This window comes from Centropristis striata, chromosome 18 (genome assembly GCF_030273125.1).
Source record: "Centropristis striata isolate RG_2023a ecotype Rhode Island chromosome 18, C.striata_1.0, whole genome shotgun sequence".
Lineage (NCBI taxonomy): Eukaryota > Metazoa > Chordata > Actinopteri > Perciformes > Serranidae > Centropristis > Centropristis striata.
Window position 1 is genome coordinate 25,245,567 of NC_081534.1, and position 25,464 is coordinate 25,271,030.

A 25,464-nucleotide genomic window follows, 5' to 3' on the forward strand; every position below is an offset into this window, starting at 1 on the left:
AGACAGACATGGATGTATTATAGAACTGAATGTGTTGTCGGTGCTGAGCTTTGCAGACAATTTGTCCCAGTGGCCACTCATGGTATTGCAATGAAAATCCCCCTGGTGGCCCAATTTTTTTTTTACCCGTAAACAACACTAGTTAAAGAGAAGGCTATCAAACTGTTAACAGGACACCTGAAAATGTAAACCATTAGGATCCTTTCTATTATGACCTTTTGATCCGTGGAGGTTTTATATTTGTAAAACTTTCCTCAAGCCGAGGAAGATGATTTAAAAAATCTTCGATGTCATTGAAATATAAAGTCTTCGTGGTAAGCAAGAACTTGCTGGTGGAGCTAGCGGGACAAACACTACAGCACATATTTATCAGATTGCGTAAGGCAGAAGAAAATCCCAAACATTTTTGTCGTATTAAGTGATGATACTGTCTGTTCACACATTGACAATACAAATGGTACTTTAAACTGTTTATTTTCCCCATTTCTCTGACTTGTTCTGGTTTCTTTCCGTCTATCAGGATGTGAGAAAGATGTACAGAAGGTTTGCTCTGATTCTCCTGAAGAAAACCTGCAGCCCTTTAAGGACAAGATGGAGGCTTTTGTTCTCAGTGGTGAGTAGTTACAGTCATTTATTTAACAGATGAAAAACCCAAGTGGCACTTTAAAAATGTAAACATGTCTAAACGACACATGACTGGTTATATTTATTATATATCTGTGTTCAACAAGGTAGATTTATTTCCAGACTTAGCACAACATTTAAGACCTCTGAAACCTTTTTAAGGCTCAAACATATTATTTAACAATATATTTATATTTTACTACTTTTATATTTAAATACAATGGCCAGTCTATTTTCAGGGACCTGTCAACTCTCCCTCTATTTCTTTCCTCGTATGCTCCATCTAAACTTTTGTCTTCCGCAGTCAGATCCCGGCCTTTTTTCATTTCTCGGAGTGTGTTTGGTATCTGTGTGTGTTTGTAGAGGAGATAGGATGGACTCAGAGGAAAGGCTAGACGCTCTGATAGGGATCAGACAGATTTGGCAATGACTGAGAGACTCCTGCCTGAGACACAACGGCAACTAGGAAATACCCAACTAACTGATGTCGTAAGATTTTTATAGTGACACATCTCAAGATAAATCACAAGAGAAGTCCTGCAGTAAAGAGCTTCCTGTCCCCGTTTTTTTTTAAATGGCACAGATGGGTTGTAGCTGCTAAATACATGTCATGTTCTGAATATAATCACTTTTTCTGCTTGTGATGAAAAGTGACACATGAAAACTTCAAAGTAAAGCGAGAGAAGAACATGTGCTCCAACCAGAAAACGCTGTTTCATTTGCTGCACAGTTCATTCACAAAGTATTCAAACCCCCTCACTGTTTCAACCACTGTTATGTTGCAGCCTAATGCTAAAATAAAATAAATTTGAGTCAATTTCTCTGAGCTCTGCAAGTAATTTCTTCAGCCTCAAGGCTTCATTTTGCTCTGAATTGTGAGCTGTGAGCCCTTTATACAGACAGGTGAGTCCAATCAGTTTAATTCACTACAGGTGGACTCCAGACAAGGTGGAGAAACACCTCAGAGATAATCAGGAGTAATGGGACGCACCTGAGCTAAATTTCAGCTTCCAAATCCAAGGATCTGAATATCAATGTGATATTTAAGTTCCCCCCTTTTAATAACTGTACAAACCATTCTAAAATGCTGTTTTTATGTTGACATTGTTGGCTATTAATTGTTGGCTATTAAGAGTAAGGCTGCTATGCAATAAAAGGGGTTTGAATACTTTCTGAAATCTGTAAAACCGTTAAAAAAAAAATGTATTGCATGCATCTTTTCGACAGGATTTAAGCCTTTGCTTGTTATCTGACTGGAACTTTTAGTGCTAAAGTTAGTGTTTTTTCCCTCTTAAAATGCAGTAGGTGTAAAATCAAACAAGTTTCAAGATTTTTTTTAAGACAAGCACCACCATTGTAGCAGACAAAGAAACTAAAGTTTTAGAAGAGTATCTGTCATTAATTGGTCTGAACTTGCAGCAGAATAAAGTTGAAAAAAATCTCTTTTGCTTTTAAATCAAACTGAGCAAATGGTTGCATCACTTTGAGTAGAAGATTTCGCTTTATTTAATATTTTATACTAATTTCTTCTGGTACAAACTTTTTTGTGCATTAATGCGAGTTTGTCTGCTTCAGTTTGAGAAAGTCATCACCATACAAGATATTTTTATTGCGTTTCTAAAAGTATTTGTATCATAAAAAAGTCTTCGTATGAATGGCTGAACTTTTTAAAAGATAATCTGTGATTTTTTGCGGGGAAATCGGCAAAAAATGATCTCTCGTCTGTTTCTTTTGCAGCACGAAAAGAACACGCAGAAGCTTCTTATCAGCAGATGACCGTACAAAAAAGGTTTGAGAATTAAATCATGCTGGACTTTATGTAAATTTGATGGTTAAATTCATTGTCAACCCAAGCACTCACAAACATTAATTTCATGTTCTTTTTGATCATTTTTAGGGATGTCAGGCGGAGATTGTATTAATTATTATCATTTTTCAACTTGCTAACTTTTACTGGGCAACTTCAGTTGCTCCATGTTGGTTTATTGTGTATTAAACCTCCCTCTCTCTTTTTTTCTGATACTTGCTCTTCAGTTTTCAGGACTTGGTTCTGTTCTTTGGACTGAAGCCGAAGACGGGAGAGAAGGAGGTGACCACGGCTCATTTCCTGATGCTCTGGTTTGAGTTTTGTGCCGACTTCAAGGTCAGGTGGAAGAGAGAGAACAAGAACATCTCGAAAGAAAGGTATGAGTCCAGCCAACACCATTTAAAAAAGCATATAATTGTGTGTTAGTGGGCTAAATGTGAAAACAACATAGACTCTACAAAGAACATGTGTTGTATTGTATTTTTTAATGCTAAGAGTGTTTAAACAACATACTGATGGCCATGTTCAGTATTTGTGTACCAAAATATTCACCAACTTTCTGAGTTGTTGTATCGACTTCAGAGGACAATCACATGAATTTTCCCAGTCAAATACAAATCTTTCCAAATATTCTGACACCACAAGAATCTCTCAATATTTACAAATCTGAAAAATTATTTGTGTATCCACCCCCAATGGATTCAGATCCATTCCAATATTTAATGGGTCCTCTGTGGTTCATGTTGCATCCTTCTACCGAGTTTAATGGAAATTAGGCCGATAGTTTTTCCCATAATCCTGCTGACAAACAGACAAACAAACCGACCCACAAACATGAACACTTTGGTGAAGATAATAATAAAAATATATGAAAAAACCTTTGGATAATGTGAGGAAATATGCAAGTTAATCCAGTCGTCTTCTCTCAGTGAATGTATTGCACAATTCCCCTGAGTATTTTGTAAAAAAAAAAAATCCAGTCAGTAATGCCTAGTATTGCATGTGTCAAATTTGCAAGCAGTGTAAAACCCTTTTAGTTTGATTGAACTGAACTCATGGTGACTTATTTACTTATCTGTAAATAGTGAACAATTTTCTCCTTGATACATTGAATTCATACTCTAAAAAACTTAACCTCTCATAGCCTTTACATGTCTTATTGAATCAATGAACTTTGCACATTGTTTCTGCAGATTAAAAGAAGCTCAGCTGTCGGTGAAGAGAATCACATCAGAGAAGAAGGTGGAGACCAGAAAGATCAACCCCAACAGCCTGGTAGGACACAAATCAATCGATATATGGAAGAGATTTCCCCGGAAAAAAACTCTTCTTAGACCAGGTTTTGCACATGCAGTTCCAAAAAAAGCATTAATGCAGTGGTGGAATGTAACATAGTACATTTACTCAAGTACTGTACTTAAGTATTTCTATATCATATAAATGTATACTTCAATTCCACTACATTTTGAGGCACATATTGTACTTTTTACTCCACTACATTTAGCCGACAACTTTAGTTACTTTTCAGGTCGAGATTTAACATAAAAAAAAAAATGATATATTTGAAATAATTAGACTTTTTATGTATTAATTAAACCTCATAACAGTATATTAAGTAGTTAAAATGAGTCCTATCTTTACAAAAAACACTGCTCACATAAATGCATCAATCATAATGAAACAATGATATATTTCGAATATATATATAAAACAATCTGAGTGGGTCATTCTGCATAACGAGTACTTTTACTTTTGATACTTTAAGTACATTTTGATGCCGTTTTGTTTACTTTTACTCAAGTAAGTTTTGAATGCAGGACTTTAACTTGTGGTGTAGTAATTTCACATTGTGGTATTAGTACTTTTACTGAAGTAAGATATCTTTTTCCACCACTGCATTCACGCCTACAAATTATTTCAAGTCCAAAGTAAAATTTTCTAAGCTTGCTCTTGAAAGCCCAACTAAAGTTAGAACACTGTGTCTATTAATAATATATTAAGTGCAGTGTTTTTGTCTCTCTCCTTTGATACTGATCATATTTTACTCCCAACAGAAAGAGAGACTGCGTCAGAAAGAAGCCCATCTGTCTTCAGCATAAGAGAATTAAGAGAAAGAATGTATATAAAGCTGAAACATCAGGACCATCTATGATACCAAACAAACTGTTAAAAAATAAACTGCATAGCTTTTTTAAACCTGTTATGTTAACCAGAGAATGAAGAAATCTTGAGTTTTGTTGTATGACTTCCTAAAAAAAGTACTTTTATTTTAAAGATGTTAAAAGTGTAATAAATGTGCAATATTTAGAATCCAACATCATAAACGTCAGTGTTGTATTTATATTCTTGCACTGAACTTTATACGCAGAAAATTATTTGCATTGATTTTCTTTAATCCTGCTAGAATATTTTTTTCTACCAATAAAAATCACCGATCAGAGAATAATTTGATGATTTCGTAGCTTGTTTTTTATTCACAACTTTACAATATATGATACTCATATTATACACAGTCATACAATGAAGTGGCATTTAGCAGTGCAGGTTGTAGAAAAAAAAATCTTTATATCATGATCAGCTTTACATCCCACACAGTGGAAACAATGCAAGAGTCTGAGTCCTTTGAAGATGTGTCCTTATACTTATATTCTGATTAACATGTCCATTCGCCTGCATGTCTGCAACAAATGTGGTATTATAAATTGCTAAAAAGGAGCCTGTCTTAAAGGGACAGTTCAGCCCAAGTCAAAAATATATATTTTTTCCCTTTTACTTATAGGGCTTTTTATGAATCTACAGTATATTTGGTGTGAGTTGCAGGGTGTTGGAGATGATTTAATGGCGCTATTTGGCACTTGGCTTGTAAAAAAAAAATACATATACATAATAATAATACATTTGAAAAACTCATAATGTCTCTTTCCAGAAATCATGACTCGGATGCTCAAGAGTATCCACCGACCTTTAGAAGTATGAACTATTATCTTTCAGGTACTGCAAAGGCACCACAAGCTGAGTGCCACCTATACCATATAATGTTCCATTATATTCAAATGAAGGCAGAAATCTCCCCAGCTAATATTTCAAACATTCTGCAACTAACACCAAAACAAGCTACACTAATAAATAGCACTACAGGTAATAAGAAAATTAAGATTTTTTTTTATTTTGGGGTGAACTGTCCCTTTAAGCTTAAGCTAACATTCTTATGTTTTAGGTCACTAAATGTTGGCTGCATCTAAAAGCATTTGACAACAAATCCTCCAAATCTGTCAACAACAACAAAAAACTTTGTGGAAGCAATGACTGATAATTGACAAGATATTTGGGTGTGATGAATTATTAATTGTAGCTTAAATTAGATGGGAAGTGGCATCTGAATCAACCACATATGGTCTGTCAGCATCTTCTCTCCATTATAATGACTAAAAATGGGTTCAGATAAGTCTCACACCTTCTCATTCTCATGTCTCCTTTAAGCAAAATACACTTTCTGGTATTTTTAAGCGGATATTATCAACCAGGATGAGTCAGTTTGCGTCTAATCCGTATCAATGGTCGTGCAGCGGCACTGCTTTACGCGCTGGATCCGTTTCTTCCTGGTGTTTGGTGTCTGACCCGGACAGTACAGGGTGTACGTGACGGTGCTGAAGGTTTTGGGTTTGCAGGCGGAGCAGGACTGGAAGGCGTCCCCGTCCTGGTAGTTATGCCTCGGGATGTAGAAGGAGTTGCACTGTCCGTAGCAGAAGCGGTTGATGATGGTGCGGCTCAGGCAGCCCTCCTCCTGGATGGTCTGCTTGAGCGGCTGCGTCTTGCACCAGTCCAGCCGCAGGTAGCGACGCTCCGTGACGTGCAGCGCCTCCTGGCTGGACTCCAGCACTTCGTCGGTGGAGGTGACAGGCCCAGGCCCGCGCGAAATTAATCCACTGATGGCGGGTTGTTGGCATCGATCCGAGTCGTTTGGGTTGTATTTGTTTGGGTGTGGGAACGCGCCTTGAAAGGTGGCAGCGTCTGTGCTCCTGAGCTGACTGAGCAGCAACACCAAAACTGCTGCAGAGATCAGCACTGATGGGGTCTTCATCACTGAAGCTGAAGGAGAAAAAACACAGGAGTTAGTCAGTGATGGGGAGACTTTTACGCATTTGTCAGGATTTTACGCACAACTTTTACGCGCACATTACGCACTAAACGAGGACAATAAGTTATAAAGGAGTTCAGTTTACAGAAAAAAATCACCAGTTATAAGATTCAGTTACCTGTTGTATATTTAAGCTCCTTAAGAGAAAACTTTATCCAGTCAGACAGTTTCCAGAATGTGTTTCCTCTCCAGGTCTTTCCTCTTATGTAGTGACTTTATGAATGGCACACTGAGGGCTTTTCTAAACTGTCTTGAGCTTTAACAGGACACGCCCCTTTGAGCCCTGATCCTCACTTTATCTGTCTGAAAAGGAAGAAAAAAAAATCCAACTCCAAACTTTGTCAATGCAGATAAATCGTTTATTTGACTTCAAAGAACAAAAACATAACACAAACATCATTTTTTGGTGAGATGAGGTGACACATGACAGATTGAGTGCTGTGTGTAAAGACTCATGTTACTGCAGTATGGTGAATAAGAGAATAAACACTAATCAGAATATATTGCCATGCCACAGTTCATCCTTTTACATGACAAAGCAAAGCTGCTACAGTTTAGAATTAACTTCTGAGAATATGACCTGTATAGAACATTTGCTTGTGAAGACACAGAGGTGATTAACTGTTTATATCAAGACATACAAAAAAATTAACTTCAGAGTGAGTAGATTGATTTCTGTACAGTCATGAATAATACCTTTCTCATACAACATTCCTCCAAATCAATATATCTTTATACAACTTCTAATTATAATACAGTTGTAGATAAAGTGTGCAGTCAGTCAAGATTTAACACTTTGTATTTTAGCATTTTGGGTAAAACTGCTTGGTATGAGTGAAGTGAGAATCACTTTTTTTCTGCTATCTACATCATTTTTTCACAAGAAATCCCTTCATGAGAATATGTTGACTGTAGAGGTCTACTAATTAAGCTATTGTGTTAAAAAAAATAAGAGCACCAGGTAAGCATGGTTCCCTCAGGTCCTCCAAGGCCTTGAACATTTTTGAAAATAGACATAAATAAATATGAGTCATTGAACTTGCTTGAATTTCTATATTTTGTGCAAGAACCGAAATGCAAGTTCTTTTGATTTTTTTTATGATTTATGATCATTTGATGTTAGTAAATAGGCTACATTCGGCTGTCTGCATGTGTCTCCCACAGTTGCATCAGTGTTTCACAAATGACCTGTCTCGAGAAAGTGCAACGGTCACATGCATGCACGTAAAACAGCAAAATGAGAAGTGTTCGCACATTCAAGCCTCTATCCTTTTTTAGTTTTTGTCTATAAGTTTCTGTAAAGTACTGCTAGATCCCATTAAAAACATCTGTTGTGGCCGTAATTGATCCATGACTGAAACTATAAACCATGTTTGGTCCTGAAATTTGAGGGAATTGAGCCTGAAAATTAATTTTAAAAATCATTGAATAGAAGAAAAGAAGCTGTGGGAACCCTGTGTAATACTGATATACATTATGAAGTGTCTAATTAGTTAAGAGCCAATTAATATGATTGCAATGCAAAAACATGAAAAAAAAAACCCAAACATAAATAAATAAATAAATGTCAAGCTGCTCTTCCTTTCTCTGCTTACTATTTCTTATTTCACAATAGTTGCACTGGAGTTACAAATCCATGGCTTTTTACCCAAAATGCTTAAATAAGTGGTGCTAATCTGGTGTATCTGAGAGTGTACTTTAATATTACAGTGAGTGCTGCAGGTGCAGGAGTTTAGGTGGTGGATTTGGCAGTAGCAGAAACGGTTGGTGCTTCCTCCTCCTCTTCCTCGGAGAAATGAGGAACTGATTTTTTGGCGACCACGTTTTCCAGCCTCTTGCCCATCAGATACGGGTTGACACTCTGCAGAGAAGCAGGGAAATATGTTACTATATATACACACTGTAAACATAAAGATGTAACATTCTTCTTTGCTTGTAGCAGAAAAATTCAACTTCACATCTAAAGCAGTGAGTTTAAGAGTACATCGCTCCCTTCAGGGTCAATTTCAGAGCTGCTTATGTGGTTGCTCAGACACAATACTACAAAGGAAGAAGACAACAAACACGATACCCTTTTTCTTCTCTTCGGTCCTCCCTTGAGTTTTTGGTACAAAAGCTCCTTGTTCTGAAAGGAAACACAGACATTAAATCATCTATCTGTTGTTTTACAGCCGGGGCCCTTTGTTCCTAAATTACAGTCAACAAATTGCCCGGACGAAAACACTCAAAAGGGCGATTTCTGCAGACCCACACCAAGACGGAATCCATGTAAATTACAAACAAGTTTTATGTGATCTTTTAAATGGCTGAAGTCTTGTCTTAGTTTTGTTTTTAAGCGGTCACCAACACGAGCAGACCTCGAGCAACAAAGCTGTGACTGCTGGGTTGGTTGTTCCCAACGTTCATTTCTCTTTTTCAAATGTTTGACAGTGAAACTAGAATACATGTTTATCAGCAGCATACAAGTTATGTCTGCCAGGTGGAAGCCTGGAAGTGATCATGTGTTTGGTTGAGTCTGTCTGTGCATACATGCGTTTCTGTCTGTCTGCAGCTAATCTCTCACATACTAACAGATCCATCAGCCTCAGATTTTCTGTGCACATTTATGACTGCATGCTCAAGGACCGCTTGTTGTTGCAGCTTGAAAAACCTACTTTATTACCTGAGAACATGTTGCAGCCGTTTTGGTTAAAAAATGTAGATATTTACCGTTACCAGTGACTTGCAAAAATGTACAATGCCAACATTTATTCTGGCAACTGGGTGAGGTTTCTATTAATTTATTGAATTATTACAACAGTGTCGGTTTAAAGCATGAATAATGTTAGCCAGCAGCTGAAATACATTTGTCCGTTTACTCATCACTTATTGAGGGCAACAGTTTGGTCAGTATGAAATGCAAATGTGCTTCACAACAGGAATCAAACTGAACACTGAATGCCTTTGTACATATTGTTCTGACAGGTTATATTTTTATGGTTTAAAATTTAAAAAGGAAGTTAAAAAGTACGGAATAAAGATTAAAAATAAAGTGGGAGGAAAAAGAAAGAATATATCACTGACAGATAATTTGGGTTCATTTAATAGTAGAAAACAATTTGTCTACTGTCTACTAGGTTGTTTAATCAGAATGAGATGGAAAATTTAATACAACAGAAAGAGAATAAGTATAGAATTACGACAGACAATATAGGACTACTAGACATGTATTAGATTATTACAGCAGTGGTCATTTAAAACATGAAATACTGTTATTGTTATTGATTAACTCATCACTTTATTTGAAAAAATTAACCTAAAAACACAAAATAATCACTCACATAATAATCACAAGTTTGTTAGAGAGTGTTGCACATGCAATATTTGGAATCATGTAGCTGTTATTCCTAAGGCTAAATTAAAGTAATGAAACAAAAAGAGAAAATATTAATGTAAACATGTTTTATCCAGCTGGTATTGTGTTTCAGTTAAATTTAAAAGCAGGTTTACTTTATTAACAGGTAAATAACTGTTAATTAGTTCTTTATGCATAGGATTAATATTATGAGGATTAACAAGCAATTTGAAGCTCAGGGTAATACTGGATCAAGGACCAATTTTGACCGTTTTATTGATCTGTGATAGTAATTAGTTACTTCTCTGTACTCACCCACTTGGCCAGCGCTGGGTAGTCGTGCTCTGGGTCAAAGAGATGCTGGTGTTTTTGAAACTCTCTGCTGAACTCAGCTGTGTCCGGAGCGTTTTCCAAACAGCCGTCGGCTGCTGTGAATGTGATGAGACGCAGAAAACAGCAAAAACAATACAATGAAGAACAGAAAGAATCAGCACCTGTGGCATCATTAACAACATTTTCCCTGATTTATTACATAAAGTGCTTAGAACAAGACTCTCTACCTGTCTTTCCCAGGGGACAGGGGTTCGGAGGGTCTGGGTATCCGTGGTCATCACTGAAGTCTTTGGGAACGTTGTCGCCGGTCAGCTCGGCCACAATGTTGGGGATGTTTCCAAAGGGGCCGAGGTGCTGGAGCCCCTCATGAGCACCACCTTGTGGAAGAAAATAGGCATTACAATCACCATAAAAACAGCAGTTAGAATACGCTTCATAATACAAGTACAGATATCTATGAAGTTTGATTGATTTTCCATGTTACAAGAGCATGAAGACCTGATAAAGTCTTGTTGAAACCGTATCTCTGTATGAATAAAAGCCTTAGGAATTACTTACACTATCTTACATTAAGTATTTGAATGGACATTTAAAAAAGGTGAATGAATTGGCAACCATTTTGATAATTATTGAACTGTTTCAGTGTATTTTTTTTTTTCATGCAAAAACACCCAAACTCTGGTTTCAGTTCGTCAAAGCTGAGGATTATTATTATTTATTTTTTTGTCATGCATAATTGCAAATTTAATATATTTGAGTTATGGACTGCTAGTCACATAAAACATAAAATAAAATATAAAATAATTCATTATATGTGTATGCTGATCTCCAGTCATTACCTGTTCAGTTTTGTGGTTGAAAATATAAATAAAAAGTGAAAAAGTATGCATAGAATTATCACAGGAAATACCATTTAATGGTGGTAAACAATTTTTATATTCCTGTTTAGGATGTTTAATCAGAATGAGATGGATACTTGGATAAAAGAGAAAGAGAATGATAATTTAAATTTTAGCCACAGGGTCTTTTTTCTTGGATCACCTGGCTTGTCTTTTCTTAAACATGTAAAAGACTATAACCCATAAAAACCCAGACCCATTTATCCTTGAAAGAAAATTATGGGGGGTATACCACGGACCAAGTGGACCACATAGAACACATTTATGATGTCATATGTCAACGATCTGTGATGTGACATATATGTCACATTGGGCGTTTAAGGTATTTATTTTTTATAATATTTCTAATTTTAATATCAATAAACTCAACACCTTTTCTGCTTACAGAAACACAAATTTGCCTTTTTCTTTGCATCTCCACAACATATATTAAAATTGTGACATTAATATTGCTGTTTAACAACAAATTATTTTTCAGATTTGTTTTTAACTAACAAAATAATAATAAATAAAAACAAATAACAATATACAGTACTGTTTGTATGTTAGTGTGTTTCCTACCCTGTATGCTCTGAGGCCCGACGATGTTGGTGGCCTGGTGTGCAGGATACTCCACCCTGGGCCGAGCGATGCCCAGCTGCTCCATGACGCCGTGCAGGAGCCGCTGGATGTCGGCCTCAGACACCTGGTCCGCCGTGCGGGGGCTGCGGGCTGGAGCCCTGCCGACCTGCAGGCACAGGAGCAGGCCGAGCAACGATAACCGCACCGCCGAGCTCATTTCTGTCATCTATGGAGAAAAAAAAACACACACACACAATAGATTTCACTGGGTACAAAAGATGGACACCAATCATGTGCAAACACAGCTGCATCTCCTCTTAGACACATGACAAGCCAATTACATAAAAAGGGGAAAACATATATAGGAATAATGATTATATGGGGTGTTTTATCTGTTAGTACGGTTAAAAAGAAACCATAAAAGGCAGTAAATGTATCTGTTAATGGAATAAAGCCTTGGTGCGCCACTCACTCTGTAAACACGATGTAAATAGTCTATAAATAGCCTTCATGATATGCCTTATAAACAAAAAACACCATCATTTACGATTAAATCAGTAGTTAATTGCATTTATTTGATTAAATGTGAGATGTTATTGCTAGAAAACGTCACAAATAACCCAAAAATTGTTAAATGCATTTTTTTTCTTACCATGTCCTCGCTGATGTTGGCACCTGCCTGCTGCGCGAGACCTCTGTCAAGCTGGCCAGAAAAAACACCTCGTTTCCGGTTTCCAGAATAAAAGCTTGCTTCCCAAACACGACGAAAAACAGGTTTCAAAAACTGTTTCTCGATTAAATTCAATCAGATCACAGTTGATGCAGCTTAAGTATACGCCTCAATCCTTTCTTTTTGTTCTAAAATATTTGTCCTAAACGTTTTGATTGGTCATTTTCATTTTCTCCCACTTTATTTTGAAGGGGAACACTTCGTTTCTGCTGTCATCAAGAGTGGTCATTACGCAACCCTGCAGGAGGATGCGATCCGCCTCGCTTCACGGTTCAGATGCAGTTGCCAAGCCACCAGAAATCCTCTATTCTCATTGGCTGTTACATTGTGGCAATTATTTGCACAAACACTGCACAGAGAGGAAAAACTCTGCAGCTGACGTCATATATTTACACCAAAAACAGACCTTTTAATCCATTTCTGAACAGATGTTTTCTTCATCTCAGTTATTTACTTTAAATTAGGACAAATCAGAGTATAAACTAGCCTTTATCTAACTCACTCCAGTATTAATAGGCTATATTTATTTATTTTACTTCAATATGTTATTAGCATAAAATGTATCTTTTTGCAGTTATTTCATATTTCTTTGTGGTCATTTTGAGTCTCTTTGTGGTTTGTTCTTAATTTGAGCGACAGTTTACAGGTGAAGGCCTGCTTTGTACCCCTGGGCTTGACTCTGTTTTAATTTGTTTTCTAAATCTTTTTTGTTGTTGTTGCAGTCCATGGGATATCAATGTAACTGTTGTTGGGTCGTTTGGATAGGATATGTCAATCTTAAAAATCTGAATTTTCCTAAATTATTTATTTTGATGATGAATTCAATCAAGGGAACAATTAAAATGGTGTTGGTTTATTAATTTTAATAATTGCTTTTATCTGTCTTTTGCTTATAACTAATTAACATGTATAATATAAAGTGTAACATGCACAGGTAAAAGAGAAAAAAGTTGAAAAACATTTATTCACTTGATAAAAAAAGATGGTGACCGTTCATCCATACAAAAGTGTTGTTGTCAAATAAATATGTACATTCATTAAAATGTTAAAATGTGTAAAAACATGTAGGGCAACCCACATGACTTCTGAATATTTAAAAAGATTATAATGACGTGCGTCTTCTCCAAGGACTGAGCTGCAGTTTTCCGACACCAGTGAGCACAGCGGAGCCGTCTGCACCCTGTCCTCTGATGAACCTCGAGAAATTACCCAGATACAGATCTCTGAATGCAAAAAAGGGACACAAACAAATTAAAAACCTTAGATTTACGTTTACAGGTGCATCTCACTACATATATGTGAATATGTTGGAATAGTCCATTTCCAGTAGTTCAAGTCAAATAGTCCAAGTATTGAGTCATATGGACATACTTTTCAGAGGCCAACATTTCCATATTAAACATACTTTTTAAAATTCTTCTTTTTAAAAAAAAAAAAAGTCTTTTGTAATATTACATTTTTTTGAGACACTGAATTTTAGGTCTTGTAACATGTAAGCCATAATCATTATAATTAGAAGAAATTAAATAAACTAAGACATGAAATGTTTCATTCTGTGTGTAATTGATCTATATAACGCGTTATGTCCACTTTTTAAAAAAAAAAATTACTGACATGAATAAACTTTTTTATGATATTCTAATTTATTGAGATGCACCTGTATTAGATTTGGGGTGTTTCCAGTTTTTTTTTTAACATGATACCACATTGTTTGATTTTGGGGTGAACTGTCCCTTTAAATCTCCAATCTTATGACTTAATTTGTTCCAAACTGTAAAGTATTCCTGTAAAATAAATTACCTTGCTTTTATAATTTACCTTTTAGGGGTCTTGAATGCCTCTTTGGTAGCAGGACTGGGACTCTCCAACGAAGCTGCTGCAGGACTGAACTCTTTATCTGAAAACAGTTTAAATATCATCACATTCTGAACAAAAATGTTAAGTTCACATCCATTACAGCCTTTTTCTTTCTTCACGTTGTGTTTACCTGCAGAAGGCATACAGTTCCTGAACAGCAGGACGTTGGGGAAAGTCTCCAGGCCGAAGCTCCTCCTGAGCCCCGGTCTGTCCCCTGAGGTGGACTCTTGGCTCTGCTCAGAGTCTGCAGGTCTGACCTTTGACCTCGCTGGGATCCAGGGCGCCGTCTTCACAGACCGTATGACTGTAAGAATGAGAAGATAAAATTAAGAGTTTCAGTTGAGATTAAGCTAAATGCACAATTCCATTTTTCTAACATTTTACCTTTGAAACTGTGTCGTTTTCTGTGTCCTCTCTTTGCGTCTTTCGGATGATGGAAATTAATCAGGAACTCCATACTGTCCATCACAACTTTAGGAATCACTCCTGAAGCAAACACAGTAAAGATCTCAATGTTTCAAATATCATGTCTGAAATATACCTCTACTGAATTGATAGCGAGAGGACAGAGTGATCTGATTTGTTACCGAATAAGTGAGGATTTTCAATGAAGGTGTTTAAGACGAGAACTCTGAGTTCAAGTCGCCCTTCGGACATCTCCGCCTTGTTGGGAGGCGGCAGGAGACACGGACCGAAGACCGTGGCGAGGTTGGAGCTGGTCATCAAGTTCTCATTGCATCTAACAGAAGTATATCAAACGAAAAAGAAAATGCATGAAATTAAATCATTAATATTTCACATGAAAACTGTGGAATTCTAGCAAGGAACATTAAACTCGTACTGTAAACAGAACAAGAAAGAAAATTGCTCAAAATGATTACAGGAAATAGACATAATAAAATAAAAACATATAAAATCATTAGAGACTGCTCAAAGCAATAGAGGACAGCTTAGCTGCACTAAAGTAACAATACCATAATTTAAAACGTTAATATAATATTAGCATTGTAATAAACAGTATTTCTATAATACAGCAAAAATAACAAAAAAAAAAACTCCTAGGTACACATAGGACACAGATGATAAAACTTGCAAACAGTAATAGATAAAAATCACTGAACACAGTTTAATCTGTGCAGCTTTGGTTTAAAATAACAGATTTTAGGTCCTTTTTTATAGTTTCTTTTTATACCACAGTATGTATAATTAATCGAGGTGGAATTGTTTCTAAACATGCAGTATTGAAAATAGTACCAATACTTTTGACAAGTCTGAACTGGGCTATGGTCTAGGCTTTAAATGCCTCTTTCTCTGACATTACATAGTTAAAATTTTCATAGACACCTGACAGATGAGAAAAGCATCAACAACAGCAGTTGGTGTAAAACTAAGAAAAATTATCCTTAAAATATTTTGTGTTATCTGTTCCACTGAGTGCAGATCATATTAAATTAAATCAACTTTAGTTTCATATAATCACACTGGTGCTGATGAAAGCAAACTATCCCCACCTGAAATGTGTAAATACTGACACTTTCAAATGCACTGAACACTTTTTCTACAGCAGTGTAACTTCCCCACACGATTAGTTTACTCTCAAACCTTTTGGAGATTTTGCAGAGGAAGTCGAACAGGTAATGCAGACAGGAGGAGTTCCTGGCGGGAAGCAAACAGGACAGCAGCTGCAGGGCTGAAGTCCTGTCCTGAGGGTTGGACAGCGACTGGGCCTTGAGCAGCGCCGGGTGGAGCTCAGAGGGGAACAACGGCTCCGGCAGCTCCCTGCAGAACTGTTTGATGAGCGTTGAAACGTCATAGGGAAGGGCTGTGGACAGGCACCCCTCTCCTCTATTCAGCTTGGCCTGAAACACACACAAGAAGAGCAAAATTATTAAATATCGCCACGTCAGATCAGATATAAAAGCAAGCAGGCCTGGTTTTCTGAACAGGCCGACAGTCCCGGCACACTCCAGGAGAAAGGAACAAACATCCACCAGAAACTGAAATATAACATGTTAAACAAAAAGAGGATTAAAATAATCTGACCTTTTGTTCCAGTTTATCAATATTTTAACCTATTTAATGAGGGAAAATTATGTTTGTCATAGGGGAAATGACAATGTTTCTTTCACATGTGGAAAATAAAAAAAAAAATGTGGTGAAATCCCACCTCGTAAGAGGCATTTGAAATGATATTATTAACTGCAGAAAAATCTATTTCTGGGTCAGAATTAACAGATTTATTAACATCTTACGGTGTGTTCATGGACATGCTCACTACCTGTTTAAAACTGAGTAAATCTTTATTACAACAGAACATGTATATACACAAGGGGGGCAAATTATTCAATATCGCCACATCAGATGAGATATAAAAGTAGTGTTTGCTCCCACCAGCAGAGGGCGATATTGCTCCAGTAGAATTGATATTAAAAAGGTCAAAAGGTTAAAATCTTACCCTGATGTTCTTGATGCGGGGAAGCGAGCCTGGTTTCCTGAACAGGCCGACAGTCCCTGCACGCTCCAGGAGAAAGGAACAAGCATCCACCAGAAAACTGAAACATAACACATTAAACAAATGGAGGATTAAGAGGATCTCTGATCTTTTGTTCCAGTTTAATATCATGAACTTCCTCCTGCTGATACTCACCAGGGCACCAGGCCAAACTCAGGGATGTATCTCCTGGGTAAATTCTCCAGAGGAACACCGAAGATCTTTGCACCACCGAAGAACAGTCGCTCCTTTCTCTTCTCAAAGCTCTTCACAGTTATCCCGTAAATCACTTGGAGGTGAAAACGGATCACACTGCTGTCCGTCACCTTCATGATTTAATTATCACTGAAAATACGTTAAAAACTCAAATCAACAGCCTTTTACTGAAACACCACTCTCTGCTTCTCACTTGGTAATATCACTGCTGCATGGAGCTCATCAATATCACCTGTGGCACAGGTGACCAGGAAGTGAAGGGGGAGTGTTGAGTTCATGGCACAGAGGGAGGGTGGGAGATATGAGCTTTCAAGTTGAAAATAACTTTCACTCCAGCTTCATAAAAGTTGTTCAGCTCTGAAAAACATTTGAGTAGACATCTTAAAGTGATGGCCTGAAGGTTATCCTGCTGTTTTTTTTACTTTATGTACTTGTTACCTTGATATATTTTTATATTTAGTACTTTGTGCTAAATACACAGTGGTGTAGTGGTTAGCGCTCTCGCCTCACAGCAAGAGGATCACCGGTTCGCCTCTTCTGTGCATGTTCTCCCCGTGTCAGCGTGGGTTCTCACCGGGTACTCCGGCTTCCTCCCACAGTCCAGAAACATGCACTTAGGTTTAATTGGTGACTGTACATTGCCCGTAGGGGTGAATGAGAGTGTGATTGTCTGTCTCTATGTGTTAGCTGTTAAGGTTAATGAATGAATACTTTGTGCTTTTGCGCCAATACACCACAACAAATTCCTTTTATGTGAGAACCTACTTGGCAATAGAAATTATTTTGATTCTGATTTACAGTATGTGTGTGAGTGGAACTGTGAGGGTATTTATTTTACGTTATTTTATCTTGTGATATTCTCATTTATTATGATTATGGTGATTATGATTATAATTATAATTATTATCTTTTTTTATTCTAAGAGCAAAAGACCATATTTTTCATAAATACATTTTTAGGTGGCAAAATTAAAGCATGTTTGTTTTAAATCTTGCAGGGTGAAAAAAAAATCCAGATCAATACATTTTACTTTAACTTTATTTTTTATTTTTTTTAAAGTAAAAAAAATAATATCCAAATCAAGACATTTTACTGTATAATTTAATTAAAGTGAGAATTGGCTGTGTTTTTTTATTTTTTTAATGTTCTAATCGCAAGGTTCATGGATAAGAGAAAGCTTGAAATATGTGTCACAAATAAGTGTCACAAAAAAAGTTAATATCACAAATGTCTCAAATGTGAATCTTTTACTTCAATTAAAAAAAAAAAATCTATTTAGTGGGATTAGGGTTAGGGTTAAGGTTAGGATTATTATGTTTATCATAGGGGAAAATTGAAAGATATGGTAAAGTCACACCTCATAAGAGGCATTAAAATGCTATTATTTACTGCAGAAAAAATCAACAGTTATGTTGACATCTTATGATGTGTTCAGGGACATGCTCACTACCTGTTTATATATTGAGACTTCAACACTGTTACTGTTAAAAGCAACTATCTTTATTACAACAGAACATGTATATACAGCAAAAGGCACAGTAGAAATATAGATATGGATGGAAAGCTGGTGCAGTTGGTGTGGGGTTGTTCTTCTTCGGTGGTGTCGGTTGGAGATTTAGAAGCACTTCCTGTGGACGATGGAGGGGCCTGCCTCATCGTACTCCTGCTTGCTGATCCACATCTGCTGGAAGGTGGACAGGGAGGCCAGGATGGAGCCGCCGATCCAGACGGAGTATTTCCTCTCAGGGGGAGCGATGATCTGCAGGGAGGAGCGGAGGAGGAAAGGGTTGATACGAGGACATTTAACAAGATATTAAACTTTTCTATCGGCAGGTTTTAGTTCTCACCTTGATCTTCATGGTGCTGGGGGCCAGGGCGGTGATCTCCTTCTGCATACGGTCAGCGATACCGGGGTACATGGTGGTTCCACCGGACAGCACGTTGTTGGCGTACAGGTCCTTACGGATGTCGATGTCGCACTTCATGATGCTGTTGTATGCGGTCTCATGGATACCAGCAGACTCCATACCTGCACAGGTGAGAGGGGAGAGGTCAGGCTTCAAACGGCTGGCAGTAAATGTGTGCTAATGTGGAAATTAAAGCACATTTAAAAACAAAGACACAAAGTGCTTTGCAATGAAACAAGGAATAAAAAAAGAAGATAACATCCAAATGATAAAAAGATAAAAACAACTGAAAATAATTATAAGAGAAAACAATATATATAGATATAGATATATATTATATGCTTTTTTAGTCAAATTATTGTTTTTATCAGCTCTGTTTTTGGTCCACTGAAATATCATAAATATTAAAGGACAATAAATAATAATAAATATAAATAATTAATATAATAACATATATGACCCCTGTTGTTTTTTTGTTTTTTTCACTGTTGCCCTATTTTACACTGAAATATCATACATATTAAAATAAAAATAAATAATAATAATAATAATAAATACTAATAATTAAATATAAATGTAACAACATACTGTTTTTAAAATATTATACACATTAAGAGATAATAAATAATAATACATATAAATAATTGAATATCAATTTCCCAATATATACTTCATATTGAATATCTTACATATTAAGAGAAATAATTCAATATAAAATGATTAAGATGAATCATATTTTTTTGTCAAAATATTGTTTTTATCAGCTCATACAGCATTCATCAGCATTTATGTGAAATATCAGTTTTAATTATTGTTCATATCCCCGTACTTGTACTAATTATTATGTCTTACTGGGTCATTAGGTACCATTAACTGCAGACATGAAACATAATCAGGTATAAATCAGACTGCAGAGTGTTGGCGGCAGGCTGCTGTCAGGACTCACCGATGAAGGAGGGCTGGAACAGGGTCTCGGGGCAGCGGAAACGCTCGTTACCGATGGTGATGACCTGACCGTCGGGCAGCTCGTAGCTCTTCTCCAGAGAGGAGGAGGAGGCGGCGGTGGCCATCTCATTCTCAAAGTCCAGAGCCACGTAGCACAGCTTCTCCTTGATGTCACGCACGATCTCACGCTCGGCTGGAGGGAGAACATTAATCACAGTTTAGTTACAGCTTTCTGCGCTCGTTTCTGGAGCTCAAACTCAAAGTCCAACGTTTTCTCTTTCTTATCACTTGTCTGGTCATTTTTTTAAAGAGACACTATGTATCTTCTGAAATACAAAATAACACGTCCTTTCTCCTGGAAATGAAAGGCTTCTGAGCACATATTAGCTGAAGAGAGACGATAAAAACTTTTAGAATGAGAAATATCTTATTTTTTCAATTATAAATTAGGAAGCTTTGTTCTCGAGAGCCGGTAGCCGGGGTTCGAATCCGACTTGGAACCCCTTCCTGGATGTCTTCCCCCCTGTCTCCCCCTTTCACCCTCTATCCACTGTCAATAAAGCCTTAAAATCGGCCAAAAGATATCTTTAAAAAAATGCCATGTTAAATGCAAATTCATGACTTTGCTCACTTAAATACACTCAGTTGTTTGGCTGTTACAGCCTTACTTCCAGTAAGACCATGAATGTATGATAAGACCGAGATACAGCACTGCTGCTGAGCCTTACTTCCAATTTTCGAAAACAGCGAAAACCCCCCCAAGACATTTTTTATAGATCACTGTTAAAGAGTGTGTAAAACTGTTGACAGGACACAAACACGGTCAATTATGACTCTTTATAGTTTGATCCATGGGGGGTTATATTTGTAAAAGTTTTATCGAGCCAAGAATAGCCTTTTTTTGGGGGCATAAACTATGTGCCGGGTGAGCTATTGATATTGGACTGAATGGTCGTCATCTTTGGATCCAGTGTCCACTCCTTCTTCTACATCCATGGGTATGACCAGTATCTCATGATCACCAATGTTACTAACCGATTTATTCAATTTGTTCGGCTCCTATACCCTGAGTTATCTTGACCCAAACCACTTGAAGTCAGTGTTTAACCTCAACCATCTTCAAACGTGTGTAGAACAAATCTAGTGTGGTCAATGTTCAGCTAAAGTTCCACAACGTTGCTTTAAATAAAGATAAACTAACTCCCCTAGTGTTCCTAACTTACAGAAATATTCTATTAATCTGATAAATCATCCTTCTGTACTTTTACTTCAATAAGTTTTGAAAGCAGGACTTTTACTTTTCGTGGAGTAATTTCACAGTATGGTATTACTACTTTTACTTAAGTGAGGGATGTGAATACTTCTTCCACCACTGGTTGTTGTTGCTTTTCTTACCAGTTGTGACGAAGGAGTAGCCACGCTCAGTCAGGATCTTCATCAGGTAGTCAGTCAGGTCGCGACCGGCCAGATCCAGACGCATGATGGCGTGGGGCAGAGCGTAACCCTCATAGATGGGCACGTTGTGGGTCACACCATCACCAGAGTCCAGCACAATACCTGCCCACAAGATCAGCAGCTAGTCAGAAGGCAGCACATAAAGTGTGTTTTTATTTCAGAGTTAAAGTCTGTGGTGGAGACTCACCGGTGGTACGTCCAGAGGCGTACAGGGACAGCACAGCCTGGATGGCCACATACATGGCGGGGACGTTGAAGGTCTCAAACATGATCTGGGTCATCTTCTCCCTGTTGGCCTTGGGGTTGAGGGGGGCCTCAGTCAGCAGGGTGGGGTGCTCCTCTGGGGCCACACGGAGCTCGTTGTAGAAGGTGTGGTGCCAGATCTGCCAAACAGGGACACAGAAGTATAAGTCGGGAACAGAAATGACTCCGATTAGGCTTCAATCATGAACACGTTGCTGCTTTTCTTCACCTTCTCCATGTCGTCCCAGTTGGTGATGATGCCGTGCTCAATGGGGTACTTCAGAGTCAGGATACCCCTCTTGCTCTGGGCCTCGTCTCCCACGTAGCTGTCCTTCTGACCCATACCCACCATCACGCCCTGAGGACACAAAGCAAACACCGCTCAGGATCTCAGGAACTACACTACAACATTTCAACCTTTCATGGCTCTTCCAGGGTTCCTACCTGGTGACGGGGGCGTCCAACAATGGACGGGAAGACAGCGCGGGGAGCGTCATCACCGGCGAACCCAGCCTTGACCAGGCCAGAGCCGTTGTCGCACACGAGGGCGGTGGTCTCGTCGTCGTCGCACATGTTTGGTCGTTTCTTGTCTGGCCTTCTGTACGAGACAGAAGATGGAAACAGAGACAAAGCTAGTTAGTCGGGAAATTTCAATTCGTCTGGATCAGAACATATTTGCTCACTTTAGGTGTCTTCAGTTGAACAAAGGTGATTATTTGCTGAAAAATAATGCCCCTATCATGTTAAATATCTCCATTTAAGTCTGATTTCCCATGAGAGAAACAATGCAGCGCTATGTGGAGTATGAAGACCCCTCTGAGTGCTCTAATCTCCTCTCTGAGTCTCACAGCTGCCTGGAAAGCCAAAACAGGACATGGTGTCTGCGCCCCCCAAACACACACACTCAAGGGTCTATTTTCAGCCTCGGGACCCTTGTCACCCTCCTCTGCCCCCCTACAACCCGTCCTCTGTATCTCATCGTAAAGCCAGAGGCGGTTAACAGCTGAGGCGGTGTGTCTTTTGACAAGTGGCAGGAGGAGGCCTGGCTCTCTGCTCAGCTGTCGCCACATAGTGGACTCCTCTGTTTGGAGCCAGACCATGTGCTCTGATCCATCCAGGGTCTCTGGACTCTGTCTGCATCCCAAGTGCATCTAGCATCCCCCCTCCTCTTTATACAGGCGGCCTGTTCAAATCCACATCTGCTGTTACATTCTATGTAATGCTTACATGGAAATAAGCGTCTGTCCATGCTGCAGATGACAGCTTAATTTAAACTTTAAATGAGGCAAATATGAAGCTACTAAGGGAAATATCCAGAACATCCAAAATATTGCTACATCCGGCCAATATAGATGATATTCATATAAACTTCTGTGTTATTCATGGCTGATATGAGTTAAGTTCCTGGGTTCTTCTGATCTGAGCTAAAGTACAAGAATAAGTATTGATCAAATATGAGTTTGTACATTTGAAATCTTATTCATTAATTTAATCAAACACTTCCTGCATACAGATAAACATGGTCTTGACATTCCAGGGTGGTACAACCTGCGTAAAATTATTTTATAAAACTAATCAATAAATTAAGTAACTGTTAAGTTATATGCTACATTATTTGAGTTGGTTGGTGGTTTACCATGCATATAAATAACTACTTCATTAGGTTTTTAACTCCTTTTATATCTTCATTTCACCAGGAAAGTCTCAGTGAGATTAAAACTCTCCTTTCAAAGAGTGTCCTGGCCAAGATAAGAAGACTAGACTTTAATTATTGGTGGTTTCAGTGTTAAGATTTTAGCTTCCAACAATGTTATGAATGCTACTTCAGGGGTTTTCTAATCCCTGCTATGTTGTTGTTGTGGGATTTCAGATGTAAAATATTATCTATTTAATCTGAAAGTCAGTCAATATTGATGTCACCTAAGAAGTTTTCTCAGGTTGTAACTAAATTGAGTTTAAGCTTCATGCCTGCCGAACACAGTCTTGTCATTTTAGGGTGATATAACTTGCTGACAAGTATTGTATGAAAGTAACATATAAAATAAACAACATTTAGATTTAGAAGTCTAGAAGGGTTTCCAAAGTGTACTGCCGTACATTTAAATAGATACTTTCAATAATTACTCATTTATGAATTACTTTTCAACTTCATTTAACCAGGAAAGCCTCGGTGAGATTTAGTGAGAGCGTCCAAATAAGCAGACTAGTCTTTGATTATTGTGGCTTATTAAAAATCTCTATGAATGCTATTTCAAATGGGTTTTCATCCCTGCCATCAAAATATTAGGTGAAACACAGTGCTTTTTTATGGTTCTTGTTGGTGATTAAACTATTAAAGGTTAATGTTATCTATTTAATTTAAAAGCAGATCAACATTAATTGAAACAGAAACGTTTTCAGATGTTGAGTAAGAGCTTCATGTCAGCCTCTCCACAGGAAGCATCACATCCCTGCATCCTGAACCTCAGAGTCTCTCCTAGTCTGCAGAGTGCAGGTCACTATTAATGAATGTTAATGACCTTTCCATATTTTGAAACACTTTCTGAACTCTGAACACCCCAAACTTTCCATTCTATCTCTCTTTCTTTTAATTACTTCCCTCTCTCTTATGCTCAGCTCTCATCCTTCCCCCAACATCACATCATCACCACAGAAACAACTTCTAACTGTTAAAAATTAAATCCATGTTGTTGCAGTAAAAATGTCCTGCAGCAGTGTCAGCTCATCCTCCCTGATCCCTACAGTCCAAAAAAACCCCCCACTGAAATGCAAGAAGACTGCAAAGGGACTCACCAAGTTGTAACCACAAGACTGGAGTTTCCACTGGGACAAAAGGCCGTGGGTGCGAGGGGGTCCTTAAATACGTCCCAGCGTCCTGAGGCTGAGGGGCTGGGGGGCCAGTGGGCGGGCTCAGGAGTTCACACAAGCCCAAATTAAGTGCTGCTTAGCAAAATGGTGCAGTAAAGTGGATCCTGTGCCAGGGACACCACCAAACAGGAGAGATGTCGGGAGGTTTAACCTGGGCGGATTAAAAAAAGTTTGGAATTTTTCCAGTTTTATATGAATTTTAGTGTGATTATTAAGATTTCTAGCTCTAAATCACTAAATGCACATTTGAGACACATATACAGTCATGGAAAAAATGATAATGATTTTGGTTATTATCAAGAAAACGATGGAAAATGGCTAGATATCAGCTCTTAAATTAAACTCTTATGAGCTATTTTTGTTGTTATCATTATATTTGTCCAAAAAATTTACTTTTAGTTGTACCAGGCATTAAAATGAACAAGAAATTGAAGAAAACAATGGGCATATAATGACTGAATGTATGGTTGATGTATCTTAGCTGTCTTTTCGGTGTCAAATTATTTGTGTAAATTCTTTACGAATCATTTTAAACCTTTATATCAACATATACCCATTAAATTCAATGTGGCAAAGAGATTGGGACACTCAGAAAAACCACTGAGTCACTTACTGAACTTTAAAAGTTCTTGTCTCATCCAGTGCAGCATCTTTCTTCCACTCATACTTTGTGGAGCTGCCCTTCAGGTCTCTAAGGAAGTGTTAATATGACTAAGCTTAAGCAGGGCACCGGGGATGTGGGTGATCGGAGGGTGCGATGGTAACCTGAGATCTTGTCTGAGCAATCTGGTTAAGGAGCCGTCTAAGGGGAAACCTGCCTGTGAGAGTTTGCCAGCGCCGAGGCATGTGTGAGGAAAGAGGGGGGGGCCAAAAACATGCCAGACAGCTGAGAGGCAATATTGTAAGAGGGGTGGGAGGGAGCTGAGGCCGGGTCCCCAGACCTCCAGCAGACGAAAGATCCCCAGGACGGCCTGTGCAGGGAGCGACGAGCTCCGGCTCTGAGCTCTGATTGGCTCCAGTGTCTCCTTTTAGGGAAATGGAGTGTAACAGGTGCCA

General features: G+C 38.0%; 5 protein-coding genes across 5 annotated transcripts in view; 1 reads left to right on the forward strand and 4 right to left on the reverse strand.

The window, feature by feature from the left end:
- Positions 1-4,876, forward strand: part of fmn1 (formin 1) — a 31,663-nt gene extending 26,787 nt beyond the window's left edge. The window contains exons 14-18 of the mRNA XM_059355832.1: positions 521-613; positions 2,362-2,413; positions 2,659-2,808; positions 3,625-3,706; positions 4,486-4,876. Of these exons, the coding sequence (XP_059211815.1) occupies positions 521-613; positions 2,362-2,413; positions 2,659-2,808; positions 3,625-3,706; positions 4,486-4,530 (422 nt within the window). The 3' untranslated portion in view covers positions 4,531-4,876. The remainder of the gene's footprint in view (positions 1-520; positions 614-2,361; positions 2,414-2,658; positions 2,809-3,624; positions 3,707-4,485) is intronic.
- A 744-nt stretch (positions 4,877-5,620) lies between these two features.
- grem1a (gremlin 1a, DAN family BMP antagonist) lies at positions 5,621-6,768 on the reverse strand. The gene is made up of 2 exons (XM_059357150.1): positions 6,688-6,768; positions 5,621-6,520 (listed from the first exon to the last, which is right to left on the reverse strand). Exon 2 carries the CDS (start codon positions 6,510-6,512, stop codon positions 5,973-5,975), a length of 540 nt encoding a protein of 179 aa, XP_059213133.1. The 5' UTR covers positions 6,513-6,520; positions 6,688-6,768; the 3' UTR covers positions 5,621-5,972.
- A 138-nt stretch (positions 6,769-6,906) lies between these two features.
- On the reverse strand, positions 6,907-12,606 carry LOC131991658 (neuroendocrine protein 7B2). Its single transcript, XM_059357148.1, has 6 exons — positions 12,349-12,606; positions 11,697-11,922; positions 10,464-10,613; positions 10,219-10,331; positions 8,641-8,694; positions 6,907-8,430 (listed from the first exon to the last, which is right to left on the reverse strand). The coding sequence occupies exons 1-6, from the start codon at positions 12,349-12,351 to the stop codon at positions 8,302-8,304; spliced, it is 675 nt and encodes a 224-aa protein (XP_059213131.1). The 5' UTR covers positions 12,352-12,606; the 3' UTR covers positions 6,907-8,301.
- A 766-nt stretch (positions 12,607-13,372) lies between these two features.
- Positions 13,373-17,202, reverse strand: LOC131991656 (rho GTPase-activating protein 11A-like). The gene is made up of 8 exons (XM_059357146.1): positions 16,931-17,202; positions 16,739-16,835; positions 15,886-16,142; positions 14,871-15,022; positions 14,668-14,769; positions 14,414-14,587; positions 14,245-14,323; positions 13,373-13,649 (listed from the first exon to the last, which is right to left on the reverse strand). Exons 1-8 carry the CDS (start codon positions 17,104-17,106, stop codon positions 13,529-13,531), a joined length of 1,158 nt encoding a protein of 385 aa, XP_059213129.1. The 5' UTR covers positions 17,107-17,202; the 3' UTR covers positions 13,373-13,528.
- Positions 17,203-18,468: 1,266 nt separating this feature from the next.
- On the reverse strand, positions 18,469-24,366 carry actc1a (actin alpha cardiac muscle 1a). Its single transcript, XM_059357147.1, has 8 exons — positions 24,334-24,366; positions 21,985-22,138; positions 21,770-21,898; positions 21,485-21,680; positions 21,238-21,399; positions 19,844-20,035; positions 18,838-19,019; positions 18,469-18,749 (listed from the first exon to the last, which is right to left on the reverse strand). Exons 2-8 carry the CDS (start codon positions 22,111-22,113, stop codon positions 18,606-18,608), a joined length of 1,134 nt encoding a protein of 377 aa, XP_059213130.1. The 5' UTR covers positions 22,114-22,138; positions 24,334-24,366; the 3' UTR covers positions 18,469-18,605.
- Positions 24,367-25,464: the final 1,098 nt, after the last annotated feature.